Source organism: Monodelphis domestica, chromosome 1, assembly GCF_027887165.1.
Source record: "Monodelphis domestica isolate mMonDom1 chromosome 1, mMonDom1.pri, whole genome shotgun sequence".
In the NCBI taxonomy this organism is placed as follows: domain Eukaryota; kingdom Metazoa; phylum Chordata; class Mammalia; order Didelphimorphia; family Didelphidae; genus Monodelphis; species Monodelphis domestica.
The window spans coordinates 121542722-121570674 of NC_077227.1; the positions used below are offsets into that span (position 1 = coordinate 121542722).

Sequence of the window (27953 nt, forward strand, 5' to 3'; positions counted from 1 at the left end):
GGATTCCCTGAAATGGATGAAAAATCCTGAATACTATAAAGGAGACAATGCATCCTTTCATATTCTAACAATAATATCCCTCCTCCTTCTGCCTGCAGAAGTGAACTCATGCTAGTCAAAATATTCTAGATGCCTCTGAAGGAAGCCCAAGGACAAGGAGATGTGGGAGTGGGACTTCATACAAACTCATGCAAGGTGATTGTATTCTCACATATGTCTCCTAGATCCAGGATTATGGACAGCAAAAGGTGTAGTGGAAAGAGCACTGGACTAAAGGTCAGTAGACATAGGTTTAGGTCCCATCCCTACCATATATTAGATGTGGGAGGGACCTTGAGCAAGTTTGCTTTCCTCATCAGTCAAATGAGGTATTAAGACAAGATGATTTCTAGGTTCCCTTCCATATCGGACATTTAATGACTATCTCAAATAGTGTAATACTCAATACTGCCCCTCCAGATCAGTAATGATTTCAACACTGTGCTAAGAAATATTTATGAAATGGAAAATGTTAAATGATTTCCAAGAGTTTTTTCAAATGCCCCCAGGAGAAAGACTGGCCCCCTACTAGTTCAATACCTTTGAAAATCCTGTTAACTGAGATAGGCTTATCTCCATGAATTGAGCCTTTTCCTCCTTCCAGACTGAATCCTAAACCAGCAGATGTCTTTTCAAGAGTGATAGTACAGATGGTAACTTCAGTTGCTGAGGAAAAACAGAAGGTCATGTAAGGGAAGTTTAGTCTTCTTCCAGGCTATCTATTGAGACATCATTGGCAAAAAACCAACCAGCTGCTCTGCACATTTACTGGCCTTCATCCTCCCTTCACTCAGTTTTCCACCATTTTGACAAAAGTATCTTCACTTATAATGGCACTAACTTCCTCAAGTGGGAGACTAGGGTTTGGGTGTGTACTGTTTGGGACTAAGACAACCTCTGAGATTATATTTCCACCCACTCTTCCCAGACCAAAAAGACTATCTCTTAAGCCTTAGGGCTTTTTGCCCATGGCTGTCAGACTCTGAGGAATAAACAGCCTAAACTCTTCTTGGATCTCCACTTGAAGAGAGGTCCTGTCTTCTGAGACATTCAAGAAATAGTACCATAATTTGCACCATTCTCAGTTCTAGATATCCAAACCCCCAAACCCTACCACCCACTCTGGCCTCTAGTTTCTTAGGGAAGACTCAGTGAAATATACTTTTAAGTGTGTGGGACTTAGAATTAGGAGCTCTGTGGGGCTGCTGAGTAATACAGTGGATAGAGCACCAGGCCAAGAGTTGGGAGGACTTGGGTTCAAATCTGTCCTCAGACACTTCCTAGCTCTGTGACTTAATTAGTCACTTAATTTTGATAACTTATTTGATAATGTCCCTTGCCATTCTTCTCTCTTAAAATCAATACTAAGACAGAGCATAAAGATTTAAAAAAAAAAAGAATTAGGAGAAGTAGGTTTATTTCCTAGTTCTATTCTTTAATATCTGGATGTCTTGAGGCAACTGACTTAATTTTGCTGAGTCTCTATTTTCTTTCTTTTATTAAAAAAAGGATTCTATTGATGCCTTTTATCTTTATATATGTCACTTCAATACTGTCCCCTTCCCCCACAATGAGTCCTTACTTATGACAAAGAAAAATAAGTAAGCAAAAACTTTTATATCTGATAAAAAGTATGTCATATGCTGTCTAGGTTGCCACCTTTCCATTGTAAGAGGAACATTATACTTCATTATCTCTTCTCTGATTCACTAGTTTTTTAGTTACTCCTAGTTCAACATCTTAGTGAATTTTTTATTGACATCATTGTAGTTATTATGTACAAGTTCAAATTATTCTCTTGTTTCTGTTTACTTTCTTCTGTATCAGTTTATATAAATCTTCCTTTTTTCTATGAATCTGAGAGATGTGAATTTCATCTCCAACTCTTTCTATACCATCCCAGTCAAATCATCTCTCCCCTAAGGCTTTCTTAAATTCCTCATTTGCACAATAAGTGAGTTGGATCAGATAGTTTCTAAGGTTTCTGTAAAAAAAAAAAAGTGGAGCTAAAGTTCACTGTGAAATTAATATAATGACTCACAGTAATGTTCCTCAGAGCAAGAATGAATGTGATTGGGTGAACTGCCACTTAGAGAAATGGTGTTAGCATGGAATTAAAGAGTTTATTTTGTGAATTTCTCTGCTTTTATTTTTTTGGTTGTCAATTACATACACCTGAATTTGTGCATTGGGTTCATGTAAAATGAGATCATGTTGTATATGTGTATGTATAAAATGTGTATATTAAAAATAAATGTGAATGGATAAAATGAAAAATTATTGCATAAGAATTTTATTATATTTATAATTTCACAAAGTGTATTAATATATATATAAACATGTGTATGTATTTATTGGTTTATAGTGAATACTTTTTTTCTTTTATGTGGAATGAGAAATAACTAATACAGGCCTGCCCTAGCACAAAAGCCTCTCCTCAAATAATGGAAAGCTCCCTATAACCTCCTCAACCCATTTCTGGTAAAACTTCAAATCTTACCTCCAGTCTATTGACCTCAAATAGATTTACTGCTGAAAGTCTACTTTTTATTTAAAGGATTATCTTGGGGGAAGATTAGCAGTCCCACCTTTAAGGACACAGTTCTCAACATTACCAGGTAGTAGAGATAAACTCCAACAAATATTAAACCAAACTTCCGAGATGTTAGAATAGTCATTTGTTTATGTCTAGATTTTATCTGTTCCTGAAGTGGAAATGTCTGAGAATTCTTATAAAATTAGGATGTCTAATTTACATAAACTTTTGGAATCAATCAAACCTTTGAGGTTGGGGGAGGCCATTTCTTGGGAAAATATTGTAAAGATGACCTTGTTTAAAATATAAATTTAGTTTAAAAAACAAGAGATCTTGCCTCTCTCTCTTCCAGGTTATGAGGGGCCCCATGGTGGAGCTCCTATGTGGTGATGCTCAAATATCAGCTGATCAGTCTAAAGAGTCTGTCATGGGCCATAGTCTAGGGTTCCTGCCTCATTATGGACCACTACACATGACTGAATTTAGCCTGACGTACCTACCAATATATACTAGTATCTCGGTTTCTTACTCAGGACACTGACATTTATTGAGCATATGCTATGTGCAAAATACAATGCTAAGCACTGGGGAAATACAAAGAAAGACAAAATAGTTCCTGCTCACAAAGGGGCACATGAAATAGTGGGGGAGACATGGAATCAACAACTATGAATAAATAAGATATATGCAGGATAAATTGGAGATAATCTGGGAGGGAAAGCATTAGCATTTAGAAGGATCAAAAGAAAGATTTGCAGAAGGTGAAACTTTCACTAACACTTGAAGGAAGAGAGTGAAGCTAGGCGGTAAAGATGAGAGAGAAAGTCCCAACCACTGGAGATAGCTAATGAGAACATTTGTAGTGAAGAGATAGTGTCCATGAAATAACGTAGAGTGAAATGAACAGAACCAAGAGAATGTTATATATAGTAATAGCAATATTGTTTGAAGAATAACTATGAATATCTACCTCCAGAGAAAGAATTGATCATCAGAAGTATGTATTACATGGTTTTATATTTATATACATATATATACATATATGCATTTACACCTGTGTATGTGTATGTATATATGTATACATATATACATATGTGTGTAGGTGCAGAAACATGTCAAATGGTGGCCTTCTCTAGTGTGGGATAGGGAGGGAGATAATACAGCTCAAAATTTAAAATGGAACCAAAAAAATAAAGAAAATTTACTTTAAAAAAATGAAAAAATACAGAAAAAGAGATGGAGTGTTATATATGAGGAATGATAAGGGAGATAGTGTCATTTGATCACAGAATACATGTTAAGGGGAAGAGAGGGAGGTATTAGAAGACAGAAAAAGGAGAAAAGGGCCAGGTCATGGAGGGTTTTACTTTGTAAAGATATTTTGTCAATTATGTGTAATAACAATAAATTCCACCTAAGTTTTCTGAAGTTATATGATCCAAATTGTCTCCTTTCTCCTTCCCAGAGCTGGCAAGCAATTCGATCTGGGTTGTACATGTGTTATCATGGAAACATATTTCTATATTGATCATTTTTAGTAAGAGAATAATCATATAAAATCAAAACCTCAAAATAAAAACCCAAATAAACTTCAGGGAAAAGTCATATGCTTTGATTTGCATTTCCACACCAATAGCTCTTTCTCTACAGGTGGAGAGCATTCTTAGGCATCAGTCCCTCAGAACTGTCCTGGATCATTGTGTTGCTGAGAATAGCTCAGTCTATCACAGTTGATCGGTATGGAGTGTTTTATAAGACCCAGAATTTAATATTTTATCCTGCAAGTAATAGAGAACCACTAGAATTCATTGAGTGGAGGTAGAGGGGGAGGGGGAGGGTTTACAACATATAATTCTTTGCTTTTAGAAGATTACATTGATAAGTGAATGGACAGTAGACTGGAGTGGAGAGACACTTGTGGCATGACAAGGGTGAGATGGTAAGGGCCAGAAGGGGGGTATATATAAGAGATGTTACAGCAATAAAAAACTATAGGACTTAGCAACTAATTGGATATGGGGGAAGGGGTGAGAGCGATTTGTGAACTGATGAGATCACCAAGTGAAAGGTGTAGAGGAAGAAGAGAAGAGTCCTGGGGACATCTATGGTTATGTAAAAATAGACTCGAACTCTGGACTTCAGTCCCCAGAAGCCCTTGATCCACTTCCCCAGAATGCTTTGAATTCTCACATGGGCCGAGATCGAGAAGGGATTTAAGCTGATTGCAAAGGCTTTTGTGTCTCTCTTTTGGACTTCCGTTTTGGGGCAGACGTGGCTCTTTCCATAATGTAGGTGAGGTCTTGTCTAGGCCTCTCTGGCCTAGGCATGTGTTTCTTATCCTGTATTTTCTTTAATCCTTAATCTTTAGTAAACCTCATAAAAATATAATACTCCTTGCAGAGAGAAACTAATTTCTACCTGCCTCAGTCTCCCCTTAAATTTTAATCTTTACAGTTAGCAACCAATTTACCAGGAAGCTTTATTAAGCACAGTGTCAGACACTGTTCTGATTCACTGGCCATATAAAGACAAAAGAAAAATAGTACTTAGCCTCAAGTTATTTACATTTTAACTGGGTGAACAATGTGTGTATATGTGTGTGTGTGTATGTGTGTGTTGAATCTACTTTGTATGTGTTTACATACACTACTGAGGTATATGTATATATATATATATATATATACATATATATTTATGTGTTCATTTATACACATACACATATACACCTAGATGGTAATTACAAACACATACAAGAGAAATACAATGCAACCTGGAGTGGAAAGGTGGGAATGGGAAGGTCTTAGCTGCCTCTGAGAAATGGGGGAACCAAGAAAGGCCTCCTACAGAAAAAGCAAGAGCTTGAACTGGGTCTCCAAGAAATGACAAGGGAGAGAGGAGAGCAGTACAGTTGTTGGGGACAGCAAAGGCAAAGGCACAGAGATGAGAGAGATTGTCATGTGTTCAGGAATGTCATGAAGGCCAACCTGGTCTTACTGAAGAATAGAGAGGAAGTAGAAGGATCCAGATTGTGAAAAACTTTAAATGCCAAAAGTGACTTTATATTGGATTTTAGACTCAGAATTGGTAGCCACTAGGGCAGGAAGTTGGTGCATTAGATAAGATGCCAGACCTGATCAGGAAGATCTGAGTTCAAATGTGATCCCAGATACTTACTAGCTGTGTGACCCTAGGCAAGTCACTTAACCCTGTTTGCCTCAGTTTCTTCATCTGTAAAATGAGGTGGAGAATGAAATGGTAAATCATTCCAATATCTCTGCCAAGAAAACCTCAGATAGGGTCATGAAGAATTAGGCATGACTGAAATGACTGAGCAACAACAAAGGACATATAAGGTGTTCAAAGCATGTACATATATTATCTCATTTAATCCTCTCAACAGCTCTATGAGGTAGGTACTGTTATTATTCTCTTTTTACAGAATGGGAATCGAGAGGCTCTAAAGAGTTAAGTGGTTTACACAGTTAGCAAGTACCTCAGGTGGTATTTGAACTTGGATCTTCCTGGGTTCCAAATTTAACCACCACAACATACTACTTGCCTTCCCCTCCCCTGACATACATCAAAGTCAGTATGATCTGGTTGTAGCCCTCCCCTGCCCCCAAAGCAAACAGATGGAAGAGGAGATGTGCATGAGTGATATTACAGAGAAAAATCAATAAGCCCAGAAAGCAGAGGCAAAAAAAGGACCCTGAGATGTTACACCTGGGTGATCAGTAAAGGTTCTTGGTCCTGTTCAACAGAAATAGGGACATTAGGAAAAGTAGCAGATTTTTTATGGGATCTGGAGGGAGGGCATCAGAGTATGAATAATAAGATTTTTTTTTTTTAATGTTGAGCTAGAAATTCCATTGAGACATTCAGTTGAGATGGCCAACAGACTTCTCAAAATATAAAACTGGAACTCAAGGCAATAGTTGGGACTAGATCTAGAGATGCAGGAGTCATTCATATATAGGTGATATGTCAAACCATGGGTCTATAGAGAAACATTGTGGTGTGGATCAAGACTTTCTCTGACATATATTGGCTTTGTTACTATGGGAAAACTAATTAAATTCTCAATATTCTAGACAACTCTTAAAGATTATAAGTTATAGAACAGGTGCAAATTGCCTAGTTAGAGGGAATTCCCTACCCCAAATTAATAAATAAATAAAAATAATTATATTATTAATAAAATAATAATAATAATAATAAATCAAATCACAACAATCTTAAAACCATGGGAGTGGATGAGAAGAGAATGATACTCAGTTTAAGACAAAGTACAACAAACTTGCAATTCTAAATAGATTAGAACAGGAGTTCTTAATCCGCTGACAAATTTCAGATGGTCCTTGAACTTGGATAGGATGGAGTTAAGAGAGAAAAAATACATCTTTACTTCAGTCTAATTGCTTTCCTTTGTTATTGCATACATTTTAAGAAGAAAAAAATTATTCTGAAAAGTGTTCCACAGATTTCACTAACCTACAAAAAAGAGATGATGACACACCAAAAATGCTAAAACCCTCTGAACTAGAAGAAATCAGTTGTTTCTAGCCTGACTTAGAGTAGAATTGACTTCAATTTTCCCACAATCAGTGACATATATAGCAAGAAATTCAATCACTGAAAGACTTTATGGAAAAAGTAGTTAAAGGAGCTATTCTATTATTGTGGTATGTTGGGCATGTCATGATATGCTGTTTAAATTTAATTTAAATGATTAGAATCGTTCATGTGCCAGGTTGCTTCCAAAAATTATACCATTGACAATTACTCTATTCTCTAAGTAGCTAGAAGGACCAATATAACCTGTTTATCAGCCTCTATTTCATTTCCCGCCTACAGAGGAGTAAGGCTGCCCCAATTAAAGCCACAAAGCTTCTTAGTGATTTGAGTTCTTTTGCAACATTGTAAGAGCTGCTTCTATAAGACTTCACACAGTATTCTTGAACACCAGCCAAATAGACCTTCTTGAGGCTTTTGTGTAACAAAGAAATGAATGTACATAAACAGCACTATTAAAAGTCACACCTAGTGTTTTCAGGAGTGCTGTGAATAAAAGAAACTCATACAATCTCCCTTTCTCAGCCTCTTTTATTCCAAAATTACTCCTGTCAGCATCAAGCACAGAAATCAGCAGGTTTTTTGTTTTTGTTTTTTTTTGTTTTTTCCCCTTCAATTATTATTCCAACTACAACACAAGAAAGTAGGGCAAGATGTGTCCTTACATGCTAAGAGGAGCATTGCCTACAAGTGATGGCACCTCACTATTATTCAGTTACAACTCTGTTCTGCTACAGAGTAGATTTCCTAAACCTCCACTTCTTGACTTAACATATCATCCAAGTTCAAGACTCTAATTTCCAAGAGACTTGGATGGGACACAGAGAGAAAGGCTTCTACGACCATCCTAAAACTTAACGTGCCTAGAATGGAATTCTTTGTCTTTTCCTCTCCAAAATAGCTGCTTCTCCTTTCCCTCCTTTTTCTCTTTTGCACATGTTCAGAATACTCTATTTCTGTTGATGATACCATTATTCTCTTCCTTATGCAAGCTCCCTCCCTCCCTGCCCCAAGTAGTCAATTACTCATTAAATTCTGATAGTTTTTCCTCCTTGATGTCAATGCTTTACTCTCCTCACAAAAAAATTAGTCACCTTTTGTGGAATAAATGTGGCCCCCATCTCTTTCTAAATGATCTTGCACCCAGAAGTGACTGCACACAGTTACTATATGTGCACTCCTCTAATCAACAATACTTCAGTGATGTTGGATTTTAGAATTTACCTTGCTAAATAAATACTCATGACCCAAGCCAGTCCATCGAATATTTAGACCAAAAATTGTGCCTCTGACCATGAGTCAAAATAGAACAAGATATCTCCTACCTCCCTCTGTTCCCAGGTTGATGTAGTTAAAAGAAACTTTATTCCCAGAGGATTTATTGGACTTGAGTTCTAATCCCAGTTTTGTCACTAACAGTGGGACTTTAGGCAAGTTAATTTCTCTCTCTGGACCTCAGTTTATTCTTTGAGAAATTAGGAGATTAGAATAGGATTTATTCACGTGGTGACCTTTAAACTCTGTTTCAGTTTTTAAATTGTCTCCATCTATACTAATGGAAAGTTCCTTTTGTTTCTGTTATTCTATGTGCTATCATTTTAGAATATTGCCATGAAGTCTGGTTTCCTTCCAGGTGCCTCCCATGGTGATGAATAAACTAGATACTCTGGTATGGTCTTTCAGGAAAAACTGGGAAGGGAGGAAAGAGCAGGCAATGGAATGCTTTATGCCTTTCACAGAATTTATGAGAGGATCATCTATCTAAAAGAATGCTATTTTTAACTTGAGACTGTATGAACAAAGCATCCAACTCTAGAAGCCAATACTTTGTTTTCCCATGACATGAAGGCACTGAAGAGTTCTACCAGGTAAGTAAAAGAATAAGTGGACCTCCAAAGAAAGGATATTGCAAACTTTCCAAGTAAAATTAAGCCCAAAGAGTGAGTAAAAAATCTCAATTGAGGAAGACAAAAAGAGAAGATCAGAGGAATAAAGTCTGAGATTTGAAGAATGTACCTGGCTTTGATATCAGAAGAAGAGGGACCAGACCAAAAAGTCAGGAAAGAAACCAAGATAAAATAGTTTCACAAAGGCAAAAGGAGAATTCCTAAAAGGTGGTAGTTGCAGAGGGTTGTGGGGAGGGGGCAGTGCATTCATTAGGGTTGAATGCTTCAGAGTCAAAGGTGATGGTGACTGATGACCTTGGAGAGTGGAGTTTCCAGTGAGTGGTAGGAGTGGAAATCAGATTTTATTCTGTTTTATAGTCATGTAAATGTATGTGTAAGTATCAATGGGTTACTTCCACAAAGCAGAAGAAATCTATAAATGTTAACACATAAGGGTAGTCTTACTCCTGAAACAAATCTGTTCTTGAAGCAAAATGTGATAACTTGGACTGTAGTTGGCTGTTGTGAAGTATGCCCTTACTCATTTATTAACTGATGGAAGGCCAGCTAAAAGCTTAGGCTACCTGAAATTTGCCAGCTCTTTCTTCACTATTCCATTGGAAACACTAAACAACACATGCTTCCTAGCCTCATGAATTGATGTAATTTAGCCCAGAGTTATGCCAGAGAGAAATATAACACATCATGCTGTATGAAAAGAGTATTTCATGCAAAATGAGTTCCCCTTTTGTTCAAAGGGGAAGGTCAGAACCAATAGTGAGAAAGCAGAGATTTGGAAAGATTCTGTGGATAACTTTACATTTGAATTGGTTTTTGAAGGGCAGACAGTAGTTCAGTTAGGATAAAGCATAGAGTGTGGGGAGAAGAGTGATAGGAGATAAAGTTGGAAAATAGGGTGGTGTCTGATTATGAAAGGCCTTGAATGTCAGACAAAGGAATTTGACCCTATCAATAGATAGTAGGGAGCCCCTGAAGATACTTGAGCATAGGAATGATGGGACGTGTAAAACAGATTGATCTGAGTTTGATGTAAAAAGTAGTTCAGAGAGAAAAGTTAGGAGGTTATTGTAATATTTCAGGGACTGTTTCAGCCTTTCTTTGTATATCCAACAATTAAATCAGCACCTGACACATAGAATTAATGAATGCATAGTAATTAGTTGACTTTATTGCTTGTTTTTGCAATAGTTGTGGGCAATGGATGCTAGAATGTTCATGTTTTAATAAAATGTAAAAAGTAGAACTGTGTTATTTCTGTGTCTAAAACAATGTTTATTTGTAACGTGTTTTTTTGCAGAATCTCAGAATTATAAACGTTCTCAGAGGCTTCTTGGTCCAACTTATATCTGCCCCAAAATTTCTTCTACAATATTCTCAATAACTAGACTTATGATACTAATCTGAAGACCTCTAGTGAGAGGAATTACTAATGCCCAATGAAAACTTTCCACCTTGTGGATTACTCTAATTTTTAGGAAGAGGGTTTTCTTTATTCTCCCTTGATCCTGCCTAAATCTGGTTCCACTATTTGCATCCATTGATTTTAGTGCTACATTTTGGGGCTAATCAGAATAAAACTAACACTGCTGCAATGTGAAGGTCCCCAGCCTTTCTCCTTGTCAGGCTAACTAGCAATCCCTTCACCATTCAAATGATCCTTGTGTGTGGCTTGATCTTTAATCTTCTCATCATCCTGATGACTCTACTTTGAATGCTCTGATTCAAATAATAATAATAACAAAAGAGTGCTTATCATTTGTTAGTCATTGTAAAGAGGGAAAATGCTATATCCAAATAGTTAAAGTAGATGTGAGTCACTTCAAAAATATGAGAACACTATTAAATATATATCTCATTAGCTAAGAAATTTCACAGAGGCCAGGGGTTCTTAATCTGGGATTGATGGACATTCTTTAAAATTTTTTTAAATTTGATAATTTTATTTCAACATAATACGTTTTCTTTGTAACCCTGCGTATTTTAATTCATTCATTTAGAGATGTCAGTTGGAGAAGGCATCTATTTTTTTAGTCATTTTTCAGTGGTGTTGAGCTCTGTGACCCCTTTTGGGGGAGTGGCTTGCCATTTCCTTAACCAGATCATTTCATAGTGAGGAAATTGAGGCAAAGAGGATTAAATGGCTTGTCCAGTTTCACATAGCTTGTAAGTGTCTGAGACTGGATTTTAACTTGGGAAGTCTTCCTGATCCTGGGCTCTGCATTCTATCCACAGTGCCCCTTAGCTTCCTTTGGGCATCCATAGGCCTTATCATGCTGCTCAAGTGGGCCATAACACAAAAATGTGGTATAGAACCCCTGTTCTAGACTAAGAAATGCCATACTGGACTTCTAAATCCTCCACAGGTACCTGATACTACTTCTACTCTTACCTGACCCTTAATGATGTCACATAGAACATTCATAAAGCACAAATGTTCCTGAATGTCTTGCCTTTTCTAATACACATGTCACTTCTTTTCCTAGGTAGTTCCACGAGTCATCACATTACAGAAAAAGAGGAAAAAAAAAAGAATCAAAGGTTTGTGCATCTAAGAGCTTCAGAAAACTTACTTGATTCTGTGGAAACTTCACTGGCTGCTGAAGATGCAGACTCAATGGAAGAATTCAGTCCTGTCTCATCTTCCTGCATTTTCCTTGTAACAATAACAGCCTGCTTTGGGTCTCTAGCTTGGCGGATGATGGCCAAGGCTTCATTATGTGTGGTGCCTTTAAGAGATTTCCCATTAATGGAAAGGACTTCATCTCCTTTTTGTATGGTCCCTTCTTGAAAGGCTAACCCATTAGGAAATACTCGGTGAACCTGAATAAAGTACAAAAGATAAAGACCAACACATTAGAACAGAGGACCTCCTTTCCTAACAAATTCCATGAGACCTTCAGATCAGTTTGTCATGGTGGAGCTCTGTTAGACCATTAGGAATCTTTAGATGCCCCCATCTTCTGGAGCTAAATATGAAACAAAGTGTTTGCTCATCCTCTTTGTCCCAAATAACAATCACATCTGTGTGATACTTGGGGTTTCTAGGACACTTTCCTCACCACAATCCAAGTAGCATGAATATTAATGTTTAGTATGTTTAAATGTAGAAAGGCAGCTTGGTTTAATGGTTAGCAAGGCAACCTCAAAATCCCCAAATCCCTGGAAGATCTGAATCTTGAAGCTTCTCCCAGGATAGGGTGAAAGCATAGCGGCCACTGTAAACATTGGTTCTTTTTGTAGCCAGAAGTGACCCTTTTTTTATCAAGCCTTTTTGATCTTCCATTCGTTTCCAAATTCCTAAGCAGCCCCAGTCCAAACTCCCAGAGGCCCAAACTATGGCCAGAAATTGTGACTACTTACTGTAATTGCCTTGTTTTCTAGATCAACTCCTCCTGCTAAACTGAATCCAAGACCAGCACCTTCTTCCTTATGCAAAATGGTAACATGAATGCTGTCAAATTGCTATGGAAAGAAAATGTTAAAACTTATTTTAGTGAATTTGAATGAACAGGCAAAGCCACTTATCAGTCATGTGACCTTAAGCAAGCTGCTTTCCCTCACTGGACTTGGGTTTCCTCATCTATAAAATGAGAGATTCTAATAAGTTTATCTCCAAGATCTTTTACAGCCCTAAATCTTATACTGATCCCATGATCCCACAGCTTTCTCTTCCTTCAATGTCCAGCTCAGAGGTTGTTTGCTTCTTGAAAATTTTCCTGCTCTTCTCCCAGAAGAATTCAATTGCTCCCTCTTTATATTGGTTATCCTGCCACCTTCTACTAAGTAAGAGAAGCAAATCTCAGTTCTGACTAAAAATTTCCCAGAGTGTTTCTATTTCAGTTGAAAAGATAACTGTTTTGATAGTGTTTTATCTCAATGCATGGTAGATGATAATGTCTCAAACAATGATAAAAATAACAGATTTAAGGCCAGTAAAATCAGAGAGTTGCCAGTTTCTGCATATATAAGCAGGTCTATCCTCCCTTTTTCATTATTTTAAAAGTGTCCATTGCTTAGAAAACACATTGACCTTGTAATCATAAAGTCTGGGTCCAGGTCTTTGTACTGCCTCAGGATTAACAGTGTGACCTTAGCAAGGTCTTTCTTTTCTCTTGGTCTCAGTTTCCACATCTGTAAATAGCAGGACAGTCGAATATTAGCTCTAAGCTCCCTCTAGCTCAAACATTCTATGATTCTGAAGGATAGTTAGCCATTTTTCTATTACCCACACACCTTGTCACAATATGGACATGGGCTCCTCAGAACATGAAGTAACCTCTCTGGCCAGAACAAAATTCCCCTCTCTGAGATGATCCCTACTCAAGTCTTCATACCTCAGACTTCTGAGTCCCAGATCTACTTATTCTTCTGGGGATACCAAAATAGTGAAGTAGAAAAGAAAGAATCCTAGCCCAGGAGTAAGAAGACCTTGTCTACTTGGTACCATGTTAAAAAAGGCTGGGCACCTCCAGCCTTTCACAAGCTAAGTCACCCAAGTCAAATCCCTTCAACCCTCTGAGCCTCAGTGTTCCTGTCCATCATAAGAAGTAGCTAGAATAGGCAAGTAGAATAGGACTGGGAATAGTAGAATATGTTACAAGGTTGTTGCAGAGAAAGCACTTGGTAATGGGGATGTGCTCTATGAATCTGAGTAGCTAATAATTCTGCTACAATGATTATACGATTGGGAATAGATGAACTTTAAGATTCTTTGCAACATGAAGAATTCCTATTTCTATTAATGAACTACGTGAAGCATCAATCATGTGGTGTAATGGAAAGAGTTCATCCTATGCATGCTGTCATTTCCTACCTATAAGGGACCTGAGTTAGCAGGTCTCTCACCTTCAGTTTGTCCTCTCTTTTTAATCTGCTAAATGATTTTTATAATAATGATCTCTGAGGTCCCTTTCTATTCTAAATCTATGATCTTGTAAACTCAAGGTCATTGGACCCCCCAAATTACTCTCATTTGAGAGATATTTGACCAGTGGAGAGAGGCTCCTTCTATCTCAATGCTCAGAGAAGAACTCAGGAAAGTAAGTCTTCATAACTTGGGGTCTGACACAATCCCCTGTGCCACTTAGCTGTCCTAGGTATGAGCATATATAAAATATCTTCACAGAGAGTGGATTTGGGTGAGGGAAGCCTGTGGGTACCATCCCCACTCTCTCCAACAAACTGACCAATTTGTGAAATAGCAACCTTAATTTTTAGCCAAAAGCAGATGAGGCTTTATCTGAAAAAAGAGGAGAGATTTGTCTTTTCTAGGTTCCTCCTCACACTTTTCTGTCCTTGCATTTGTTTTGTTAATTATGTTAACATATAAGTACTTAAGATGTTAGTCTTACCTGGAATATTTTCACTATAACTGTAATATCTAGAAGACCTAAAAATCCATCAAGTACCCAAAGGAACAAAATTCTAAATGTGTCATTTTAGAGGATCTGTTGGAGGCTTGGAACCTTCCCAATGCCCCTTAGATTCATAAATCACTGTGTAGCATTTCCCTGAATCCTTTAGCCTACTTTCAACACTAAATAGAAGCTACAGGCATGAAAAATAGTTGACATAGAAGTCTTATTATTAAAAGGGTATCTATGTAATAGGTTTACTTATGTTGTTGTTGTTCAGTCATGTCCAACTCTTTTTGATCCCATTTGGGGTTTTCTGGGCAAAGATACTGAAGTAGCTTGCCATTTCCTTTTCCAACTCATTTTACAAATGAGGAAACTGAGGCAAATAGGGTTAAGCAACTTGCCCAGGATCACACAGTTAAGAAGTATCTGAGGCCAGAATTGAACTCAGGAAGATGAGTCTTCCTAACACCTAGTCTGACACTATCCATTGTGCCACTTAGCTGCCTTAGGTATAAGCACACCTATACCTATTAAAGGTATACCTATCACCATCAGATTGGGTCAACCTTTTGCATTAGTTTGTGTTGGCCCCATATCCACAAAAGGGATGAGGTGATGCCAATTTCATCAGCTGGAGCATGCTTGAATGGTTTTAAGTTAAACTGATTTTAGTTTGCATCCTCACAGAAACTCATATTGCCAGTAAAATACTAATACTTTTAGAACTTGAAGATGATCCTATCCAATTTTTCCATTGGACAAACTAAGGTCGAAAGAGAGACTTGGGTTTGCCCAAAGTCATGTCATTCTGGTGGCTGAGTCAGAATCTGAACGCATGTCTGCTAACTCCAGGTACAGAGCTCTTTTCATTACTTTATGCTTCCCCTAATGCAACAGACTTGAGATAAAGCCATGCTTATAATATTAACTGGATATCAAATGCCACATATGTAGCTGTATGGGCCCTCAGCAGGTCATTTCATTTCTCTGATGGTTTCTTCATCTGTGAGGACTGGACTAAATGGTAACTAAAGTCACAACCAATTTTAATGAATAAATAAAGGATGCTATGTGGAAAATACTTTAGAACTTTAAAACATTAAATAAATATGCCCTGTGAATACTTATGAGAGCAACTAGGTGGTATAGAGGATAGTACAACAGCTCTGGAATCAAGAAGATTTGAGTTCAATCCAGCCTCAGATATGTATTAGCCATGTGACACTAGTCAAGTGACTTAACTCAGTTTGTCTCAGTTTCCTCATCTATAAAATGAACTAGAGAAGAAAATGGCCAACTATTCCAGTATTCTTGCCAAGAAAATTCTAAATGGGCTCATAAAGTGTCATACATGGTGAACCAACAGAACAACAACAAATTAATATTATGAATCAATGAATGGACCATTAAGAGCTCTTCTTAAATGCTAAGAATAAATGAACTGTAAAAGAGAATTTATTTATTATATTATTTGGGGAAATTATTGTATTGTTTAAATCCAGTCCCATGTGATTAAGAGTTATCTATACCCTAAATGTTGCCTGACCCCAGTAACTCTCTAGGAATTCTGAAGGTAGCTACAAAGTACTTTAGGTCCTTGTTTTAGGTCTCCAGGTGTGATTTGGGGTTATGTTCTGGGTTCCCTGGTGTTTGGGCTTCACCCAAGTTTTACTGAATGTTACAGTTGCTTACATCTATCTCAAGGAACCTTGCTTTCAAACTGCCCTCTGGGCAACTTTGCTTAACTGAATGCCTATGGGTCACTGTGAGGGCACCCTTATCTAAATCCTATATACAAACAGTTTTAACTTTATGTAAATTCACACATACTAATTCAACTTTATGTAAATAATTCTGAAAAAAACACTGCACTCCCCCAAAAACACCTGTGTTAATTTTGCTGTACAATATTGGACTCTCTCTGTTCACTACTAGGTGCTCCATAGACTCCCACCTCTTACTCCAAAAACCCCACAAAATGAAAATAAAAATCCAAGTGAAAGCAGAAGAATGAACACAGGGAGAGGCTGCCACAGAGATCACTGACACCATTCTCTACCTTTATAGGAACTTTCCCTTGAAGAACTCTAGTAAGAAGGAACCACTGCTTTCCAAGGCAGCCCACTCCACATTGGGATAGTTTTGGCAGGAAGTGATTTTTCCCTGCTGTACCAAGTCTAAATCTGCCTTCTCTGCAATTTCTCCCCTTACTCCCAGTTCTTCTCTTTGGAAACAAAAAGAAAAAAATCAATTCTTCTTTCATATGTTGTTTTTTTTTCAGTTATTATAGTAATGTCTGAATCTTCCTGTCAACCATTTAAGGTTTTCTTGGCAAAGATACTAAAACTGTTTGCCATTCCCTTCTTCAGCTCATTTTACAGATGAGGAAACTGAAGCAAAGGTTAAGTGCCCAAGGTCACAAATCCAGTCTGAGGCTGGATTTGAACTCAGGTTTTCCTGATTCCAGGTATAGCACTCAATCTATTATGCCACCTAGTTGTCCAATTCATTCATGTGGGTCACTAATTAGATGATGAGACATTTGCCTACCTTAAGAGAATTATAGTTTCATATGATATCCCTTTAAAGATTTGGAAGTAACTACCATGTCAACTACTAAATCTTCCCTTAGCCAAACTATCCTCAGTTCCTTCAGCTGATGTTCTTTTTTCTTTCTTTTTTTTTTCTTTTAAACCCTTACCTTCCATCTTGGAATCAATACTGTGTATTGGCTTCAAGGCAGAAGAGTGGTAAGGGCTAGGCAATGGGGGTCAAGTGACTTGCCCTGGGTCACACAGCTAGGAAGTGGCTGAGGCCAGATTTGAATGCAGGACCTCCCATCTCTGGGCCTGGCTCTCAATCTACTGAGCCACCCAGCTGCCCCCTCTTTCTTTTTTTCTGATGTTCCTTTGAGACTGACTATTTTGATAATCATTCTTTCAATATTCTCAAGTTTATCAATGTCCTTCCTTAGATGTGACATTTATATCTGAAAACAATACAGTGTGACCAGGACATGGAATATCAAAAACTTGAAAGGAGATCATTCTGTGTTCCATAACTGTAGTTTCACTTTGGGGGTCAAGTAGTCATTATTATTTTTGACTGTTATATCCCATGCTTGTAACTTGTGGTACCCTAAAACCCCCAGGTTTTATTTTTTCCCCTCCATTAAGTATGAACCATTAACAAAACTCTTTCACAGAGTCTTTTTCTTCAGATGTACTATGTACTATAGATTGCCAATAGTTCTCCTATCTCATACTAATATCTCATAAGCTAATTTTCTCAAATCTAAGAATTTGGCGTTATATTTATCTCCACTTAATTTAGTCTTCTGACATCTATCTGGCTTATCATTTTAGCTTAGCAGGAACTCTTGGATATTTGCATCGTCATCCAATATGTGGTGTGTCCTTCTTAGCCTTGTGTCACCTACACATTTGATAAACCTGACAACTGTGCCTTCATTCAAATAATTGATAAAAATGTTGAAGAGCACAGAGCCAAGGAGAGAGTTCCCTCAGGGACTCCACCAGAGGCCTCCATGAATAATTATACCTGGATGCAGTGATTCAAGGTCCAGTCATCCAAGCGGTGGTAAATGCTCTAGATGTATCTCACCACATTAATACTTGAATGATGTCGCCTAATATTTTCCACAAATAAAACATGAAAGATTTTGTCGCATGCTTGACTACAATCTGGGTAAATTCAATTTGTAGAATGTTCTTGATGACCTTGATATTAAAGGAAATGAGATGAATTTTGTTCTGGATAAAACCATGCTGATTCTTAGTAATCTCTGCTTTCCCTTCTAAAATTTCATAAATCAACCTTAAAAAAAAATACTACCAGACCAAATAAAAGCAAAAATAGATCTAATTAAAAGATAAAATCAGAGAAACTACATTTTGCTAAAAGAGGTCTTAATGAAATATCTAAAATAAACATTTACAGCAAGTTTTTCTGATAAAGGCCTCATTTTTTAGATAGATAGGAAAATGATTCAAATTTATAAAAGAAAATAAGAGCTATTCCCCAATTGATAGTCCGCAGATATACATAAATAATTTTCAGAATAAAACCTATCTCTAATCACATAAAAATGCTCTAAATCACTACTGATTGGTGAAATGCCTATTAAAACAACTATGAAGTACCATCTCACACTTAGAGATACATCAACGAACTTTTGGTGGAGTTGTGAACTAGTCCATTCTGGAGAATAATTTGGAACTGTTGTCCAAAGAGCTATTAAACTGTGTATATTCTTTGATCCAACTATACCACTACTAGGTCTGTACCCACAAAGAGATCAGAGGAAAAGGAGAAAGGCCAATATGTATAAAATTATTTATAGACTCTTTTTTTTTATAATGGCAAAGAATTGGAAATTGAGGGGATACACATCAATTAGGGATGAATGAACAAGTCTTAATATATGATCGTGATGGAATATTATTCGCTATAAGAAATGAAAAATCTAAGAAAACCCATACGAACTAATGCAAAGCGAAGGACACAAACCCAGTAGTTCTTTATACAGAGTAACAGCATTATTATAGTGAGGATCAGCCAAAAAAAAAGACTTAGCTACCTTGACCATTATAATGGTCAAATAAAATTCTGGAGGACTCTTGATGAAAAATGTTATTCATTTCCAAAAACATAACTGACGAATTCTGTGTGAAAATTGGAAAATAAATTTCTCACTGTTTTTTTTGAGATTTGACTAATATGGAAATGAGTTTTGCATGTATAGTCAATATATTATCTTCTCAGTGAGTCAGGGAGGGGAAAAAGGAAGAAAATTTGGAACTCAAAAAAAATTCTTAATGTTAAAAGTAAATAAATATGTCTCAATAATGGCAGCACTGGGCTGTGCTCCTGTGAAGACAGTTAGTGCCCCCTGGGCCTTTGACTCCAGGGGCCCAAAGAGTCTTGGAGGCCATGCTCTCAATCCGTTAGTGCCCGGCTTGCTCTTAAAGTTTTACTTCCCTTTGGCAGATGCCTAAAGCTGAGAGAGGGTAAGAAGAGGAAAAGAGAGGATGTCCGCATGATCTGTTATCTCCTAATGCCCATTAGATGGCTGAAGAAGACCTAAGATGGGGAGGCCCACGTGAAAGCCTATATATAGATGGAACGTTTAGAAATGTTTCCAACATTCTATGATGTGATTTTTAAAAAATCAAGTTCTTTAAAAATAATGATGACTGGCAGTCACCTTGATCATGCTAAAGAGTATTGGCAATATTTTGGTGGGATCCAAAAGTGGGTTGACATTGATAAAGTAAATTAAATTAATTAATATATGGAAATAAATTCTATTAAATTAATATTTAAAAAGAAATGAAAATAAATTGTTTTTAAAAGAAAAAAGACTAAAAATAAATAATGTTACAAATTTACCTGTAATCAAATTCAATGGGTTATAGTTTGCAGAATCTTTACAATTAGATCACTACAGGGAAAATATCACAATATAAAGTAATGAGATGGTTGAGGACTAATGCTTAGAAAGAACACATACCTTTAATGTTGCCTCATCTAGTGCCTTCACTTCCTCTATGAGTTTCTTCAATTCTTCCCGAGAAAGTAGAGAAATGACAGATTGCCCAGATCCACATGTAGACTGAGGAGAACTGCTACCATCTTCTACTTCCTCATTCTCTGTCAGGCCCTCAGTGTAATCTCTCAGTTCAGAAAGGCTTTAATGTTAGTGAGACAAGAGAGAAAAATAATTCACTATTTGAAGAGCTTCACTCCACTATTGAAATTCTGGGGGGCTGCATTTGATGTCATCTAGAGTCTGAGCCTGTCTGAGAAAGCCATATGGGTTTGAAAAAGGATCAAAACTTTCTTAATACTTATTAAATAAGAGAAGGGAAGAGAAGGGAAGGGAAGGGAAGGACAGGGAAGGAAAGGAGAGGAGGAAAGGGAAGGAGAGATCCCACACTCTATCCACTGAGTCACCTAGTTACTCAATTCATGAGTAGATAAATGTTTATATAACTAAATATACAGTTGATACTTTTTTAGCTCCCTCATGTAAATAGGGCTTCAGATAAAACTATCTACAAATAAACACTTTCTACACAGCCCATTTTCACAAAAGATCAAGGTTGGCACATTTCCAGAGGGATCAGTAAGTTCAGTATTTCAGTCTGATGAGAAATGAAAAGTATATTTTAGTCCATATTAGTGTTTTTATGAGCACATCTAAAAAATAAGCAGCTAGAAATATACCATCTTCATTTGTATAACCCCCTGCTTCCTCTTTTCATGTTTGTTTTTTTTTAAACCCTTACCTTCCATCTTGGAATTAATACTGTGTATTAGTTCCAAGGCAGAGGAGTGCTAAGGGCTAGGCAATGGAGGTAAAGTGACTTGCCCAGGGTCACATAGCTAGGAAGTATCTGAGGCCAGATTTGAACCTAGGACCTCCCGTCTCTAGGGCTAGCTCTCAATCCACTGAGCTACTCAGCTGCCCCCCCCCTTTTTTTTTTTCTAAATAAGAATATAAGGTTGTTCTGCATAGCATCACTTCTTAGGTACTCACAAGTTGGAGTTGACTCGGGCTCATTCCTCTACCCATGGAGAGAGAAGGGAAGGAAAGGGGAACAAGCATTTGATACGTGCCTATAATTCACAGGCATTGAAATACACAAACCATATTTCTCCTATGCTGCAGCAAGAGGACAAAGGAACATCCCTACCTGACCATTTTCCTCCATCTAGTCTCCAAAAATCATAGAAAAGGACGCCAATGTGCCAACCACTGGAATTAATTCATACTACTATAGAAAACACTATTACTATTAGTAGGTATTTATACAGTAGTTTAATGTTTTCAAGGTGCTTTATAAGTTTTTTCTCATTTTATCTTCATATAACCCTGGGAAGTAGATGTTATTGTTATTCTCATTTTGCAAATTAAGAAACTGAGAAGAATAAATATTAAGAAGTCAGTTGCCCAAGGTCACATAGCTAATAAATGTCTGAGGTTGGATTTGAAAAAAAAAAACAGCAAGGTAACTGGGATGGAACTGGATTGCCACCATGAAGACCTCCTTACAAAGATGCTTGATTCTCACTAGGGACTTCCACCTACCTCAAAATAGCAACAATAGCCAATGACAACGACTGAAGGGAAACGGGTGAGCAAATATGGTGAGAACTTTCCCAAAATGACGACCTACTTCTTCCAGAATTTTGCATCACAACATCAGCCTTCCTAAAGCACGTGGACATTCAAATTTTGTATAGCTTAAAAGGAGCAGAATAGCTGAGGTTGTTTATAGTAGAATAAAAATACCTTCTACCATGTGAGCTGAATTCAAGCATACCCCAACAGAATCATCCTAGACAATGTTCTTTGGACACAATCCACCCTCTATATGCAGTAGTTGCCACAAACCCCTCAGTGTCTGAAAAAATGCTTCAGAACATGGAGGGGGCAAGGGGTCAATAAATGGAAAAAGCATTTTTTTTTTTGTAGTCAGAAATTCTAAATTTTACCTCTACTACTTAATTACCCATATAACCTTCAACAAATTTTATTACCTACCTGGGCCTCAGTTTCCTTATTTATAAAAGAAGACTGTTGGTAATGCCCCTTGCAGATCTGTCTATAATCCTATAAAGCAAACTCAGGTAACACCCAACTGTTGGGTAAAGGTCTTAAACCAGGAGAGAGAGTCTGGTCAAGGCTCTTCTAATAAAGAGTGGCTGCTAAGGGAATTCTCCCAGAACCCTTTTCACTATTTTCCCCAGAGTGTAAGAAGTTCCAAGAAGTTCTCTAAGATTTCATTTCATCACCAAGCCTGTTCAAAGTCTAGACTCATAATCTCTTCTAGATGGGGATAAACTACCCTCTAGATAGAACCAGGATTGGACAGATTCACTAGGATATATGCTCTGCAGTGGAGGAACCTCGGCTCATAACCTATTCATAGGCAGGAAACATGCACTCCAAATGGCTTACTTCAGTGAGAACCCCATGTCCATAGAAGAATTTTCATTTGAAGAACTGATAGTCCTCATGTCTTCCACAGGCGTTGGAGACGACCTTTCCTGAGGGCTCCATGGACTGTGACCACAGGAGACTGGAGATGGAGGAAGGCAAAGGAAAGATTTCATTAAGGCTGATGACACTTGGCTGCTGATAGAGTAGAGCTTACTAGATTTCTCCTCTGCTGCCTTCATCTCACAAGCCTGATGTGTGGTCAAGGGGAAGCTCCGAGCTCTCTGGATTGGAGCGTTATTCACAAGAAGGCACTGAGACTCAGTGATCTGTGCCTGGAGCAGACTCAAGAGGTCACTGTCAGTGTGGTGGCTTTCCTGAGGGCTAGATGGACGTGCTGGTGGGGGTGAATCAGACAAGTTTGAGTCCTTGGGAACAGAAATAGCAGGTGATTCCAGGGGCAGAGGAGTCTTTGCAGAAGCCTGCTGCTCAGTAATACCATGGGTACTTTGAGGGAAGACACCAGAGGTGAATCCTCCATCTTGTTTACAAGATTTTTCTCTCTCTGCAAGGGAGAGTTTGGGAACCAGTCTCTGGTTTCCTTTCTCTGGGGGATGAGAAGTACTGAATGTCTCAAAAGAACTGATCCTTTGTTTGATTGATGAAACTCTTCCTGAGAACACAGAACGCTCCCTCGAAGTGGGACTGGCTTGGGTGGGAGTGCTTTGATCTGGTAGCATTTTGGGGTCTGTGGTTCCAGATCGATTCCTTAGTCCTTTCAAGCTCTGACGAAACCAGGCTGGTTTGGGGGCTACTGGAGGACCTTTCTTCACAGTGCCATTTTCTTCAGCTTTGTACCCTTTGGAAATATCACCTGCATTTTCAAGCTTCTGTAACACCCCCTCCGAGAGACTACATTTATGGTTTTCTTCACTGGAATTGACATTAGATCTGAGGTCTAAGTGACCGTGGTCTTCACTCATGGTGGGGCTAAATAAATTTTTGATGCAATCTGAAATTCGGACCCAAGGGTCTTCCACAGTAGTTTCAAAGCTGTAATCTACACGGGCTTGTCTTCTAAGTAAAGGATGTTTCACTAGTGAGATGGTATTACCTAAGCAATAAAGAAAAAGAGAACATTTCCATTTTAACATGAAAATTTAATGGAAAGGTATGAGCTGAAAATGGGGACTCCTGATCCTGTCTGAGATATGGGAGGGTGATACTGGTGGTTAGGTCATTGTCATCTAATGCCCAACCAGACAGACCTGAATCCACTAAGGTGAAAGGGAGAGAGAATGGGAAGTGAACATTTATTAAATGTCTCTCATATACAGCACTGTGCTAAGCACTTGACAAGTGTTATTTCACTTAACCCTCATAGCAACACTTCAGGTGCTATTATTATTCCTATTTAACACATGAGGAAACGGAGACAAACAAGTCATTTGCATAGAGACACACAGCTAGTAAGTATCTAAATGGGGATTTGAATTTAGAAAATATAGTCATTAATTACATAGAATCAAAAATACTTCAGGGGTAGAAGGAACCTTAGAGATCAATGAAATTAATCTTTTGGCTTAATAGATAAGGAATCTGAGGATCAGAGTGGCCCAAGGTCTTATAGACAATTAGTTAGAAAGCCATAAATAATTCTAGATCTCCCTACTTCAAGTTAAATATTCTTTTGCCAACACTCCACTGGCTTCCAGTGAAGTAATTCAAAAATTAAATTATATTATATCCCTTTAAATTTTAAACATCGAACATTTCCTTTTGACATTTAGCTTTTAATTCGATTTTTAATAAATAATGGGTTCAAATGACTTCATTATTAACTAAAAGTCAGAGACAACTCTGTGACTTCAAGCAAGCTAACTTTAACTAGTTCCTGAGATAACAGAATTAGAAGAATAGAATGGTAACTAAGACAGAAAGTAAGGTCTTAAAAACAAAAAACAAATGATGTTACAAAAAGACCATGAAATTTGGAATGAAAAGTCCCTAGTTTTAGTTGCAGTCTTGCTACTGACTATTTGTGGGATGCTGAGATAACCATTCCACTTCTCTGAAGGGTCAGCTGCCCCATTTGTAAAATGTGAGGTGCCCAGAAATTGACCCTAAGGGAAATGTTGGACTTTGTACTGGAATTGTATTCTTGGGAAATCAAATGAAGTTATGAATGTTATCTCTTTAACCTCCTCAGAGACTGAAGTGGTACAAGAAGGAAGGGGAATTACACCTCCCATATGTTGGGTGAATATGTTTGTATATTTATAATTATCTTAAAAGCCTGGGGCAGCTAGGCAGCACTGTGGGTAGAGCCCCAGGCCTAGAGTCAGAAGGACATGGGTTCAAATTTGGCCTCAGACATTTCCTAGTAGCGTAACCCTGGGCAAGTCAAGTCACTTAACCCAGATTGCCTAGTCCTTGCCCTTCTATTTTAGAGTTGTAACAAGGCAGAAGGTAAGGGTTTAAAAAAAAAGGTACATATTCCTCTTTGACAAATTCCACTGTATTCTCTTCATGAATTAATTCACATTTATATAGCACTTCACAGTTTTTAAAGCACTTTGTACATAGTATCCTATTTGAGTCTCATGATATTTCTCTCAGGTAAAGCAAATTATTATCTCCACTTTACAGATGAGGAAAGTAAGGCTGAACCATGAAGGTTCACACAACTAGTGTCTAGGGATGAATTTGAACTCAAAATCAGAAACTCTTTTGGTGGAATTCCTAATTCTTATTGAAGATATTTTTTGATCTCTGAGCATTTCACAAATACCTTTCTTTAAGTCTCCTTTTAATCCAAAATATTCTCCATCACTAGATAACTAACTTGTAGTGAGGCATCTGTAGCTACAACATCCAGTCACATCCATTCACAGAATACTTTCTAGATATCATAGACTTAGGGCTTTCTAAATAGATTGTTTTACATCTTATAACACCATGATCTCATTCTGCGGAATAATGAGGGGCCTGTGAATTTAACGACTCTTATTTTTAAATGCCTCTTCCCATAGTTTACAATATTATTACCTTTGAACCTACTCTATATGCAGCAGTCTTCTCAAATCTCTTTTCCTTTAGTTATAAAACTATAAAGAACTGATATAAGGGCGCCATGCTGATGTCTCTTTGAGTGTCATTGAATAATTGCACAGGAAATGAAATCAAGCTAGTAAGTACATCATTCTTGTATTAGAATAATCTGCATAGTTTTTCTCAGTGTTATTTCTCACACTATCACTGTTAACTGAGAGGCAGTACAGAATTGTGGACAGAGTGGCTCACCTGGAGCCAGAAAAATGTAGATTCAAATTATTGCTCTTGAACACATCCTGGCTGTGTGACTATGAGCAAGTTATTTGACTACCCAGTGATCTAAAGCAACTCTTCAAAAGTATAAATTATAGATGAGTTGCTGATCTGTGTTAATGGAGGGAGTTTCCATACTAAGAGCTCTCCATACAGTTGAAATCATGAGAAAGAAGGCAGAGGAGAGAGGAGGAGGAGAAAGAGGAAGAAGGGAAGGAGGAAGAGGAGGAGGAAGAAGAAAAGGAGAAGGAAGGAGAGAAAAAGGAGGAGAAAGAGAAAAAGGAGGAGGAGGAGGAGAAGAGGAAGAGGGGGAGGGAAGAAGAAAGGACAAATAAAAGAAAGAAAAAAGAAAGAAAGAGTATTCATCTGCTAATGTTTAAAAGGAGAGGCAGTATAGTAGAGAGAGATGGTATTTAGTTAGTAAGACGGGTTCAAATTCTGCCCTGTGGCATATTTTTGAGAGGATAATACACATATAATGACTATTTGGCTGCCACTCAAGTTTTATAATCAAACTTTTCCAGTTCATTTTCACAACTTGCAAACATACCTATTCCTCAGACAGATGTGGTACACTCAAAAGTATGTAAACCCATTTAAAATCCAAACATACCTGTCCTGGATACATTGTCTTGCTCTGATTCTGCTGCAGTTGAGGTAGGAGCTTCAGCACCTTCTGCCTGAACCAGAGCTCTTGATTCTGAACAAGATGAGACTGCACTCAGGGTTATAACAGTTTTCTTTCCCCGTAGCTGCAGGTTTCCCACTTCCTGTGGTGTAAACAGGAAATACAGCCTGTCAAAACGCCATGCTATAAATGGTAAGAATTGCTATGGGTACAGGCCATCTCTGTGCTTTTGATTTTACTCTCAGCATAAATGTTAAGTAATGCTCAGCCTATTGTTTTAGGTAAAAAATTATTTAACAGTCTCACAGTGATCCAATTCTATTGCTTGGCAGGGAAGAGAGGGGCATGGTGAAAAAGAGTTTAATGACATCTCTTCCTATGCACTTGTGCTGGGCTAAAATGGGTTACAGTCACTGAACCAACAAGCCCTGGGGCATTGATTTCCTGTTGCTTTAAAAAGATTTTCAATGCAGACAGCATCATATCTTTCTAACCAGTTTGTTTGTGAAAAGCTGGTTTGTCACAAAATCAAATTAGATGCAAAGCTTATACTGCATCAAAAGCCAAAGAAAAGGATTCCACAGTACCTTAGATACAGAATTGGGGAGGGGAGGGGAGGAAATACTACACTTTGGAGGGGTAGACTTGAGGAGGAAAGCCTAAAAACTGTTTTCTTGGGTTCCAAAAAAGAGGTCAAGAGGATTATTACTCAGACAATGGGGCATGATTTCTGTCTTATTGATGGTCCCCAAGGCCTAGCAGCTAAGGAAGTAGCATGTTTCCTGGACCTCCTCTTGTCACCTGCTCTGCTCTTCAAAGGAAGCACTTAAGTTGGTATCTTTCCGCCTTGTATTGAATTTTGTTTCTCATCTGTGCATGCTTAGAACAGATTACCATATGAGAAAAGCATCATTAAAATAACTCTCTCACATTTTTCAGATTAAATACTATTCAAAACTGCTCTTTCCTTTATGTTCTACTCATTAAAAATTTAAATTGTTGCATGTTTTTTTTTGTTTTCTTCAAGATGACAAGGCCATGAAGACAAAGATAGTTTCTCCTATGAGGTAAACTAAGATTTTTACATGGCCTTAGAATTTAAATCTCCTCAAAGTAAATAACTAGACAGATAGTAAACATCCACATGATAGAAAGAAGCAAGATGCTATAGTGGATAGGATAAAGATTTTGGGCTAAGAAAACCTATATGCAAATCTTCTCAGACATTTATTAGCTATGTGACCTTGAGCAAAACACTTCATGCTATTTGCCTCAGTTTCCCCATCTTTAAAAGGAGCTAAAGAAAGAAATGGCAAGCAACTCCAGTATCTTTGCCAAGAAAACTTTACATGGGGTCATGAAGAGTCAGATATGACTCAAAACAACAACAAGGTCCCTTTTAAATCTAATGACCATAAGACTAGATGAGCTCAAAGTTCACTTCTAGCTCTCATTCTATGATGATATGATTGCCAGATACAGTTCCATAGAACATGAAGGAACTAAAACTATGCCACTTTTTAAAATAGCCCTCACCTTCCATCTTAGAATCAATACTATGTGTTGGTTCTAAGGTAGAAGAGAGGTAAGGAGAAGGCAGTAATGGTTAAGTGAGTTG

The 27953-nt window shown here is 37.6% G+C and overlaps 1 protein-coding gene and 1 non-coding gene across 4 annotated transcripts in view; one reads left to right on the plus strand and one right to left on the minus strand.

Annotated features, from left to right (window-relative positions):
• The window catches only part of IL16 (interleukin 16), a 167520-nt gene that overhangs the window by 1039 nt on the left and 138528 nt on the right, over positions 1-27953 (minus strand). For all 3 annotated transcript variants that reach the window (XM_001367414.5, XM_007479269.3, XM_056805949.1), the window contains 6 exons: positions 26321-26477; positions 22402-23494; positions 19948-20125; positions 12415-12516; positions 11625-11874; positions 580-705 (listed from right to left, as the gene is read on the minus strand). In XM_001367414.5, coding sequence (XP_001367451.3) covers positions 580-705; positions 11625-11874; positions 12415-12516; positions 19948-20125; positions 22402-23494; positions 26321-26477 — 1906 coding nt within the window. The remainder of the gene's footprint in view (positions 1-579; positions 706-11624; positions 11875-12414; positions 12517-19947; positions 20126-22401; positions 23495-26320; positions 26478-27953) is intronic.
• LOC130456761 (small nucleolar RNA SNORD88) lies at positions 19272-19360 on the plus strand. Its single transcript, XR_008915804.1, has one exon. It is a non-coding gene; the product is annotated as a small nucleolar RNA SNORD88 (small nucleolar RNA).